The sequence below is a fragment of the Miscanthus floridulus genome, chromosome 17 (genome assembly GCF_019320115.1).
Source record: "Miscanthus floridulus cultivar M001 chromosome 17, ASM1932011v1, whole genome shotgun sequence".
In the NCBI taxonomy this organism is placed as follows: Eukaryota; Viridiplantae; Streptophyta; class Magnoliopsida; order Poales; family Poaceae; genus Miscanthus; species Miscanthus floridulus.
In genome coordinates this window covers 76855938-76867548 of record NC_089596.1, presented here as the reverse complement: position 1 = coordinate 76867548, position 11611 = coordinate 76855938, and the positions used below count along the sequence as shown (strand labels likewise).

The 11611-nt window shown below is 42.9% G+C and overlaps 1 protein-coding gene and 1 pseudogene across 2 annotated transcripts; one reads left to right on the top strand and one right to left on the bottom strand.

Annotated features, from left to right (window-relative positions):
- Nucleotides 1-2803: 2803 nt before the first annotated feature.
- LOC136516264 (cell division protein FtsZ homolog 2-2, chloroplastic-like) lies at nucleotides 2804-6920 on the top strand. 2 transcript variants are annotated; one of them, XM_066509621.1, is made up of 8 exons: nucleotides 2804-3080; nucleotides 3642-4346; nucleotides 4562-4861; nucleotides 5468-5558; nucleotides 5677-5801; nucleotides 6155-6247; nucleotides 6370-6435; nucleotides 6569-6920. In XM_066509621.1, the coding sequence occupies exons 2-8, from the start codon at nucleotides 3726-3728 to the stop codon at nucleotides 6638-6640; spliced, it is 1368 nt and encodes a 455-aa protein (XP_066365718.1). In that variant the 5' UTR covers nucleotides 2804-3080; nucleotides 3642-3725; the 3' UTR covers nucleotides 6641-6920. The 2 variants fall into 2 exon arrangements, with proteins under 2 accessions (XP_066365718.1, XP_066365716.1); XM_066509619.1 differs by having other exon boundaries at nucleotides 6515-6920.
- A 1070-nt stretch (nucleotides 6921-7990) lies between these two features.
- Nucleotides 7991-11611, bottom strand: part of LOC136515819 (scopoletin glucosyltransferase-like) — a 32709-nt pseudogene continuing 29088 nt past the window's right edge.

Here is an 11611-nt window from a genome sequence, read left to right as displayed (position 1 = left end):
AACCTTCTCCTGCCGGCCTTATCCGAGGGACCTTCTCCCGTCAGCCTTATCTAAGGGACCTTCTCCCACTGGCCTTCTTCGGAAGACCTTCTCCTACCCGCCTTCTCCTAGAGGCCTTCTCCTATCGGCCTTCTCTAGGAGGCCTTCTCCCACCGACCTTCTCCAGGAGATCTTCTCTAGCCAGCATTCTCTAAGGAGCCTTCTACTCTCAACCCTGTTCAGAATGCTTGTCCCAACATCCATGTTAATTTCGATTGGGATATCACTAGCATGACAAATGCAACAAAATTCGATGCGGAAATGAAATTCATACCTTTCCATGACCGAACGCGATTAGGGCACAATAGTAAAGGGGATGAATACGTGTGGAGGTGCAGGCAGGACGCTACAAGAAGAAGCGAACGAGCCGAGCCCATGGAACTCGGTTCCTTTTCGATGTGGACTGAGGTAGCACACGCACGGTGCACCGCACACCAGCGGTGTGCGTTCTACATATGGAAGGGAGACACGGTGGAGTGGTGGTGCTGTGTCCAATGGCAATGAAGGGGAGATGCTTCATTTCAACTGCTGGGCCATCCACCCACGGAAATCATCCCGTCTGAACATTCGGATAGGACCGTGCACCAAACGAGGAGCGTGGGAACTGGACGACGAGCGCGGCAACCATGTCATGACTCAGGGCCACAAGTGTAGGGGCCCATGCACACAGAACGATAGAGGATGCCCCCGATGCTTATCTGCTCGCTGGGTAGATTCCTGTTCTTTTTTATGTTCCTTTCGTGGCTTCATTTGTGGTATTTTACTCTTGCCTTATTTTTTTATTTTTTATCTTCATTTATTTCTTTTTACTTTACCCTAATTAACCATTTCTTGTATTTTTTCTTCTATTCTATTTATTTTTTCCCTTCCTTCTATTTCTTTATTTAATTTTCTATGTGAACTTTTTTGTTTCAAGTTTTTTATATGTTATATGAGATACAAGGTAAGTTCGATAGTACACATGTGATTTTGATTTTTTTTCTTTCTTACTTAAACTATTCATTCATTCTATTTTTCTATAGTTTATCATTTGTTGTTTTATTTTTATGTGTATTTTTTTGTTATTTTACTCTAATTAATTAATTTGATAATTTTAATTTTAATTTTTTACACTATTTTATGAGATACATGTGATGTTCTATGATATATTATATGATATTCACTTAGTACATGTGATGTTTTATAATGTATTCTTTGATGTTCATGTAGTATACATGTGATATTCTATGATGTTTTAAGATGTATTGTGTGTTCATGTAGTATACATGTGATGTTCTGTGATATTCACGTCGTATTCTATGATGTTCTATGATATATTTCACGTCGTATACATCTGGTGTTATATGATATATTTTGTGTTGTTCATGTGGTATAACGTGATGTTCTATGATTTATTTTTGTGTTCATATACTATATATGTGATGTTCTATCATGTTTTTTTATATGTTCACGTGGTATACATGTGATGTTCTATGATATATTTTTTGTGATGTTCACGTAATATACATGTGGTGTTCACATAATATGCATATGATGTTCTATGATATATTCAGTGATGTTCTCGTAGTATATATGTGATGTGTTTATGATGTATTTTATAATGTTCATGTAGTATGCATGTAATGTTCATGTAGTATACATGTGATGTTCTATATATTTTTTGTGATATTCACATACTATACATGGGATGCTCCATGTATTTTAGGATGTTCATATATTATAAATGCATGTTCCACCATTATCTTTGAGTTCCCATGAAATATTTTATGGTATATTTTAGATTGTTTAAGTAATATCCATGTGATGATCTTTTTTAATTTACCTCTATTATGTGGATTTTTTTTCTTTTCTCTTGCGATTTGTTCTATGCATTTGTTATGCTTTCGTGATGCTTTTGTCTAGGTTACATCACATTCAAAAAATAGTTATAGTATTTAATGCTGTTTTTCTAAACTTAGAACATTACTTCTACTCAGTAAAAATATATTCTATCTTCACAAGATAAATATCCGTTATAAAATTTTATCTAAATATATGCATGTGGGATCTTATTTTGAAGGATTTATTACAAGAAACACGATGGTGTAATCATAATTTAATTTGAATGTTTGGTATGGCAGGTATAACTTTTTTTAAACTTAGCAAATGCTTATATAAGCCTATTATCAACGTGATTTTCTTTTTCAGCAGCATGCATGCATGTGGAGGAGGAGCTTCTAATAAAACAACAGTACCATTATTATTATTTTTGGTGAACCTGGGTGTGACATTATTATTATTTTTTTTTTTTTGTGAACCTAGGTGTGCCATGCGCAGCGGAGAGCGAGTTGAGGTGGGCCGTGGGCCAGCCAGATGCGACACATGGGGCGTAGAAAATAATTTATGGCTTCCGTGCGCGACGCGCGAGTGGGCGAGCGGGAAACATTCCGTCCGAACGGCCGGACTGCAACACCCCCGTCCGCCCGCCCGCTGTGTTGTGGTGCCTGCGTTTTTTTTTTTTTTTTTTTTTTTACCCCAGTGCGAACCCCTCGGCCCGCGAGGTTGCTGTGACATACCAGCCCAACATGTCGCGCCAACGTGACTCGCCCGCCTTAGGTGAGGCCCAGCCAGTCAGCGTGTCGGAGGTCGGACTGGGCTCACTCGGTCGGCCCATGAGCTCCAAGCCTCCCCAGTCGCAACTTTTTCCTTTTTGCCTTTAACTTTTTTTTTCTTTTTTTTAAGGAAAAACAAAATTGGATCCCCGTGTCGCCGTTCGCCACTGGGCTTTGGCCACTCAGCCAGCGCTCACGCCTGGGCTTGGCTTGGCTCCGCGCCTCCGGCCGTTGGCGTCGTCTACTCGCCGAAAACCTCGCCGAATCCCTGGCGCGGCGCAGAAACCCTTCGTCCCGGATCCCCCAACCTTCAGAATCCATCTGGTCGTCTCCTCTATAAAAGCGCCGGGAGGATCTGCCGACGTTGCCGTTCATAGGCGGCGCCGCGGCGGCTCTCCGGTGTCCTGCGCCTGCACTGCCCCACCCCACTCTTCCAGTGAAACGGGTCAAGTAAAATAAGCGATCTTTATGTACTACTAGTGATAAATCTATCTTGACCCGTTCTCGAATAGTGGTTTTACTTCTGTGTCTATCAATTTTTGGTGGAGATTATTTTCCTAAGTGAGACTGGGGTTATTCTTAAATCTTTGACTGCTGCTGTTGCTCCCCTATCCCCCTATCGAGCCTCTCTAAATAGGATTCCAGATCCATTTTATGGGGGAATGTTTGTACCTAAATTCCATTTGTCATGTATTATTAGTTCAATTCCATTTTGTTGTCATGTATTATTAGTTCATTTGGTTCGTTCCGTTCAAATTATTTCATCTCAAAATCTGAAGTATGAATTATAATCAAACCAAACACTTGGTAAATGAAATTGCCAAGTCAGTTGGCTTGGAAGTTGAAACCATATGGTGGCCTGATTGTTTTCTCCAGATTTTAGAACTAATGTGGCTGCTATCCAAACACCTGCAATCTAGCCTGTATTTGTTGTGTTCTCTTACGTGTAATGCCATTTTCTGGTCATCAACAAAGCACAGCTAATGTTCCCTTCTTCTTCTTTTTTGCCAGTTTCAAGGCAAAAACTCTCCTGGAATTAATTATTGAGCCATTGGAAATTGCATTTGCCAGTGCAAGCAAATTCCAGTGCTAAGGATGGCAACACAGCTAGTTTTCTCCAATGCTTCCAGTTGCCAGTGCCCACTAGGCATTTCGCCATCAAAAGTTGGGAAGTCACTTCTTGGTGAAAGTGCAAGTTTCCAGAGAAAGAAGTTGTTTTCTGGTGGTTCCTATCGCTTTTCTCGACTTGAGTGCTCTGCAAACTCCCGCCGAGCTGGGCCAAGGCGTACCAAGGATACCTTATATGACCTTCACCCTGAGATCTCCTTGCTTTATGGAGAGGATAATGGTGCAGCTACTGTATCCAGCAAAGAGCAGGGTATTGACACTGCAGCTGAAAGATTGGTGGACACTTCTTCCTCTTACCGCTATAATGAGCCCAGGATTAAAGTCATAGGGGTTGGAGGTGGTGGCTCCAATGCTGTGAACAGGATGATTGAAAGCTCCATGAAGGGTGTGGAATTCTGGATTGTGAACACTGATTTTCAGGCTATGCGGATGTCACCCATCGAACCAGAAAATAGGCTACAGATTGGCCAGGAATTGACACGTGGTCTTGGTGCTGGTGGGAACCCAGAAATTGGCATGAATGCAGCCAAGGAAAGCCAGGAGTTGGTAGAACAGGCAGTTGCTGGTGCTGATATGGTTTTTGTGACGGTAAGTACATATTGCTCAAGCTGTCAAGCATTACACATTTCAGTTTGATCTAGAATGGTGTGCGTTTCTAGTCATCATGGTAGTTAGATAATATATAGGGATTTGTATAATCAAACCATGTTTTTCCTTCGATTGAATGACCGATATAATGATATCTATCCATTCTTGAGAAGAATCTGGTAACCTCTATTTTGATCATCAAATTCATTTTGCAGGCTGGAATGGGAGGTGGGACAGGCACTGGTGGGGCACCTATTATTGCAGGAATTGCAAAGTCCATGGGTATATTGACTGTTGGAATTGTCACAACCCCATTTTCATTTGAGGGAAGAAGGCGGGCTCTTCAGGCACAAGAAGGAACTGCATCATTGAGAAGCAATGTTGATACACTGATTGTAATTCCAAATGACAAGTTACTGACTGCTGTATCCCCAAATACTCCCGTGACAGAAGCATTCAATTTGGCAGATGATATTCTTCGTCAAGGTGTTCGTGGGATATCAGATATAATCACTGTAAGAGAAAATGCTATATGTTATTATATCATCAATCTTATCCTTTTGTGAATAATTTAAATCATGTTCTGTCCAAACACTCCTGTTGTTGAAATATTATGCGTCGTAGACAAGCATACAATAAAAAAAAGGGCAGACCCAGTGCCGGAGGCTCCCACATGAGTCTCGGTTTATCCCTTCCCTAGACCCCAGATAAACAAATCCTACTGAATTAATGATGTTATATAAGTTATGCTAGCGATATGACCTTTTCCTTCTTGACCATGCACTGCCCCATGGTATGGGTTTCGTTTAGTGGTATTCAATGCAGCTGCACTCGGTTTGAAAACGGTGGTTTTACTGTCTAATTTTCTTTTTACATTGATGCAGAACCAACAACAAAGTAAAAGTTGAATAACATTGTTCTGCACTTGGTTTCTTCCTGAGTCATCCTTTTTGCAGAATTTGGTTTATTGGCACACCATTTGGAAATTGGAAAACTCACGCGCCTGAAAATTCAAACATTTTTAACACTTGCTTTCTCATAATGTTCACCTAGATGATGACAATTGTATGCTACCTACATGGCTAGAGTGGTCACTTCTATGTTTCATCTTCTGCTTGCAGGTGCCAGGTCTGGTGAATGTGGACTTTGCTGATGTTCGATCAGTTATGTCAGATGCTGGCTCATCATTGATGGGCATTGGAACAGCAACAGGTTAAATTTCAGAATTCAGAGAACCATGTTTATTTAGAATCAAATACATACATGCATATTATGCTATTGAAAAGATTAATATAACCCACACCTGCCAATCCTGTTGACCTCTTTGTAGGCAAGACACGAGCCAGAGATGCCGCACTCAATGCCATACAGTCTCCTCTACTTGATATTGGTATTGAAAGAGCAACTGGAATTGTATGGAATATCACTGGAGGGAATGATCTAACCTTGACAGAGGTAACATACATTCATATATATCATTTTTGGTGTTTGGCCAGTGCTTCAGCATTTCAGGAGTTTCTCCCGAGGTCGCTTACGGCAGGTCATTAGTTGCCTGTGTGATAAGCAGGTCATGGACTCGTGATCGTGTTCTGGTCTGCGGGGGCGCTTCTTTTCTCTGCTTGTCTATCAGTGTGCGTGGGGTGTGTTGGGAGGGCCTGTTGTAGCTTCTCCCGTTCTCTTGTTCATTTTGTACTGCCTCTTTTCTTAGTGAGACTTATTTAGATAACATGCAGCTCTCTTGAGTTGTTACAGATGACTTCTTGAAGAATACATTCTAACTGAATTCCACTTGCCATCCTTTTCTACAGGTGAATGCTGCAGCTGAAGTAATCTATGATCTTGTTGACCCTGGTGCAAATCTGATTTTTGGCTCTGTTATAGATCCGTCATACACTGGTCAAGTATGTCACTGTTTCTACTTTGTGGTTAAAGTTGTTTTATGTATCAAAACTTAGAGGCCCGTAAATTTCACAACTGTACTTGATCCTATTCTCCGTGTCAATAACATTATACATCTGTTCAGGTGAGCATAACTCTAATTGCAACTGGTTTCAAACGCCAGGAGGAAAGTGAAAGCCGGTCTTCACAGGTACCTATTGCGACTTCATTTGTCTACTTTCCCTTATTTCTTCTATGTATTGTTATGAGTCATGACACTCCTTGCCCAGGCTGGAGGAGACAGCAACCGCGGTCGCTCAGGTTGGTTTTCTCCCACTTCCCAGGAGGAAGGTCATGCATTGCAGATCCCAGAGTTCCTACAGAGGAAAGGGCGTTCAGGGTTTCCACGAGTCTGAACACACTTTGGTTTATTGTTTTTCTTGTCATGGTTTTTTTCCCCTTGGCTCTTTATGGTAGTTTGGCACTATGCAGGTTTGGTTTCTAGGTCTCTTAGTTAGCAAGGTAGAGCAGATGTTTGAATCCTAACTGTAGTTCGTGAACCGTATCCTATCTGTGTGCGAACTACGCCAGCTGAGTGGATTGGCTGGGCGGATTTGCTTCTCAGGAACCTGCGGTGAATCCGGATCTGAGATCTCAATTTGCGAGTTATGAATAAAAGTCAGCGCTGAGATCAAATTATAATGTTCCGTGTGAAGGATTAACTCCAATTTCCTTTGCGTTGAATCGTCCTATTTGATTGGCTTATAAGTTATACTTTTTTAGCTAACGAATATTATTTTTCTCTCATAATAAATCAGCAACAGTCATGGTTTATTAGCGAAGCGAATAGGGCATGTGTTTGTGTTTCTGGTGCAGTAGTAACAACCTCTATCCGATGATTATATGACGCGTGGCAAGTGGCATACAGTAGATTGATTGATTTCATTTGTTATTTTTGTTTCGTTCAAAGTTTGGTACATATGAGTCGTGTACTCATGTTGTTGCTCACTTGCAGTGCGTGACGTATCATTCATGTTTCGGCTTGGTTCGCATTTATCCTTATTTTAGAGCATCCCAAGAGTTTTTAAAAAACAAGCATGTCCTCAAGAATTTTTTCAAACTATTGGAGATTGTAACGCCCCAACCTAGGATGACAGTTAAGATCCACTCTACGCGTTGAATGGACCACAGGCCTGCTAATTAGCTCACTTACGCTTTTGTCCTCGTTTCGCGTAAAAGGATCAATCCGGAGTTAACAGCCTCTCAGATCCAGGCTTTTAAGCTAGTTCGGTACTGCCTCTGGTTCCGATGTGGACTAAATTCCCATAGCTACAGTGTCCCACGATGCTGTAGTAACTCGCGTCACCCTATCGCTACAGTGTAACTTCTACTTGAGTCACCTTTCCCTCCTTTTGCTTTATAAAAATTGTATTTGCATGCCGACAGGGATGACAACAACCATGCAAAAACGATTTCAACCTTAGCAGATTAAAGGTTTTTCACGTGGCTACATACTACATATGGTGGTCATTGTTCACATGTAAGTATAAGAGATATCTTTAAACTTTTTAAAAGTATCTTTTTACTCTATTATAGAATACCATCACATAGGCTGGAGAAAGGTTGTTGATATGACTGCAGGATGTAGAATACAAGAGGTAAAAATCGGTGCATTCATTCATTGTACACACCAAACGTGCTCTTCCTACCAAACTGTCCCAATTCATTCATTGTACACACCAAACGTGCTTCCACCGATGACCCAATCAGACATCGACGGAGCTCCTACGAGCCATCAGCTCCTCCACTAAACGCGACATCATCGTAAGAGGACCCCACCCTTGGCCACCGCTCGCCTAGCCTTCTCCCCGAGCTCCTTGGCTTTCTCCCGTATTGCCTCCGCTTCCTCGCCGTCACCCATCACTTTCCCGATGACCTCCGTGATCAGCTCACCGCCGATCACGCGCCGGGTCTCCGGCTTTGACACATAGTCCACGGACCCCACGCCGACACCGACCTTGAGCAGCTCCACTACCAGTTTCTCGTTGTAGAACTGGTCGGCGTAGCGCGGCCTGTTAGTTGATCTCCACCAATAGACCCAACGGTTTATTGGGCCATTGTCTTTGCTTCCTGATCGGGGGAGCCCAACCCTAATACGGTTGGTGGGCCCCTGTCGCACAGCACATATAAAAAATAAGGTGGGGATCAGAGCTCGGGTTACGAGGTTCAACAGAGTCGCCGCCATCCCACCCACAGAGAAAACCTAAACTGATCTAAAGCAGTGCTACAAGCGATAGGATGCCCCACCGCACCACCGTGACCTTTGCCTCGCCTCTACAGGACACGGGATCACCATTGGACCTCGCCACCGAGCCGGAGCTGCCTCGACACCGGCATCCGCGAGGTTGCAGCGCAGCCAGGGCGAAATAGATGAACCCTAAAGAGGTCTACTCCGATCTACGGTCACAGAAAGGTACACCTATACAATGCTAACATTGGTACCGGAGCCAGGTTACCAGTGTGTAACCCTAACCCTAACCGGATAAAAGCAAAGAGAAAGAGAGACCGGGGTGGCGGATGTCACTGTCTACCGGTCACCACCGCAACGCGCGGGGGAAAAGATGCTGCATCGCCGTTCTCACCGGCGCACAGCAAGAACAGAACAGACCCAGTTCGGATCTAAGGAAAGAAATACAGTGGTTCCCCAACACTAACCCTAACTGGGTGAAGAGGAAGGGCCCTCGGCTCACGAAGCTGAACCCTAACCATGGGGAAGAACAACAGTGAACCCGATTCGGATGAACTAACCCATCCTCATCCCAATCGGAATCAAAACCGTGAAAAGAAATCAAAGAAAAGAAAGGAAATCCAAACAAAGAAGAAGAACAGGGGTCGGAACTCGAACCCTAACCCTAGATCCCGATTCGGATGAACTCCAAAAAGAAAAGAAATCAAAAGAAGAGAAAAACTAAATCGGTCGAATCGAATTAGAAAAGAAACCCTAACCCTAATCCTAATCCCCACCTCCGGTTCGAAAAAGAGAAGATCAATCCAAATCGAAAAGAAGAAGGGGATGGGAAAGGAGAAATGGAAGGGGGAACGGACCAACCTCGCCGTGCGTCGGGAAAACCCTTCGCCGGCGCGAGAGAAGAAGGGCCGAACCGGGGGCAGCTGCTCACCGGGCTCGGCCAAGGGGGCGCCGTGACCAGGCCGCTCGATGGCGGCGTGCTCACCCATTGGGGAGCACGCACGCCGGCGAGGGGGCTGGCGATGGCGCCATGGCCGCCTCGCTCCACCGGCTTTGCTCACTCTCGCTCATTGCGTCGCTCGGTACCTCGCTGCGGCTGAGAGAGAAAGAAAGAGGAGAGCGATGACAGAGAGAGCGAAGAGAGAGAGCAAAGGAGCAAATGACCTAGGGTTTTCGGGTCAGAGGCCGTGGTCGCGTTTTTGTTCATGCGAAATCGACGCGCAGCCGTCGATCTCCATCGGACGGCTCAGATCGAGTGGGCCAGCGATCGGCCCAGGCGGGCGCGCGCGGCCATGTAGCTTTGGTGGCCCAGGCCCAGGTTGCGGCCTAGGAGCCCCAGCGCGCGCGTCAAAGGAGATGGGCTGGGCCGTTTTCCCGGCTGGGCTGAATGCACAGTAAGAAATGTTTCAGTTTTTTGTTTTTCCTTTTTCCAGTAAATGTTTATTTCTTGGAAATTGATTAATGGCTTAAAGAAAATAGAAAAAGTAATTTTTCCCTGTGGGTAAAATTGAAGAAATTTAGTATATGTTTTCCACTGCTAGAGAAATTATTTATTCTCCAGTTAATTTGTACCCTCATGATATTTAATTGGAGAAAAAGGAAAGTTATTCCGCTGCTAAAGAAATTATTGATTCTCCAGTTATTTTGAACCAATGTGGTATTTAATTGGAGAAAAAGAGTTTTGACATGATTATGATGTTGTTATTTTCTGACCAACGTTGTTAATAACAATATCATAATTTTAATGATTTATGCATTAATTCTATTTCTGCCCAACGGTAATGTAGAATTAGTGTATAAGAACAGTTGTAAATTTTAATGATTTATGCATTAATTTTATTTCTGCCCAATGGTGATATAGAATTAGTGTGTAAGAAAGTTGTGAAAGTTAAAGATTTATGCATTAATTCTATTTCTGCCCAACGGTGATGTAGAATTAGTGTATAAGAATAGTTGTATGTTTTGATTTTGATCAACGTTGGAATCAAGGCATGTAAATGGTGTTATTTATATATTAAGAAAAGGTTTGACCTAGTTTTCATCTTGGTTAAGATGGACTGGGTAGTCACCTCATCGTGTCTCACTGATTCTGTGGTACCGGTGAGGGAGACAAATGAGCATGATGCCACTTGGGCAACTAAAGAAAGGGATTTTGAATCCCAAAAGATGTTCTATGACTTTGAGCATAGGAAGTGGGTCACTGCTAACATGAAATATTTGGTTGTGATAAAGAACACGATTGAGCCTGTAATTGTGGGCTCAATTCCAGAGTATGACATGGTCACCGAATACCCGATAGAATAAAGAGTTAGTTCACTGGCTCTTCAAAGACATATGCTACCCAGCTGATAAAGCAGCTGGTGATAGAGAGTCACTCTGAAAATGGTGGCATAAGAGAGCTCACGATGCGTCGTCGAAATTATGGCACTGTCATTTAGGCCATATTTCAAGGGGGAGAATAGAAAGACAAGTTAAGAATGATATTCTTCCTCCATTAGAGCTCTTAGATTTAAAACAATGCAGAGAATGCATAAAAGGAAAGTGTATAAAGAAAAGTAAGAAAGATGACAAACCCAGCGCAGGAATTTTATAGATTATTCACACAGACATCTGTGGTCAGTTTCCTGTAAAGAGTGTGGATGGTAATGATTTGTTCATAACATTCACAGATGATTACTCCTGTTATGTCTATATTTATCCAATCAAAGAAAGAACATAAGCATTGGATAAATGTAGATATTTAAGGCAAAAGTTGAAATCCAACGTAATTTAAACATAAAGATAGTCAGGTCTGACCGTGGAGGAGTACTACGGTCGGCATACCCCATATGGCCAAGTTCCTAGACCTTATGCAGGGTTCTTATAGGATGGCAAAGTAGCCCAGTATTCTATACCAGGCAAACCTCAACAGAATGGAGTAGCTGAAAGACGCAATCGTACAATGAATGGATATGGTGTATAGTATGATAAGTTACTCCACCTTACAGTTGAGCCTGTGAATGGAGGCGTTAAAACCGCCATTCATATTCTCAATAGAGTATCAAGAAAGTCGATGCCCAAAACACCATATGAGTTGTGGACAGAAAGAGTACCCTTTGCGTGTGTGTGGGGGAGCCCTACTGAGGCTAAAGTATTTAAC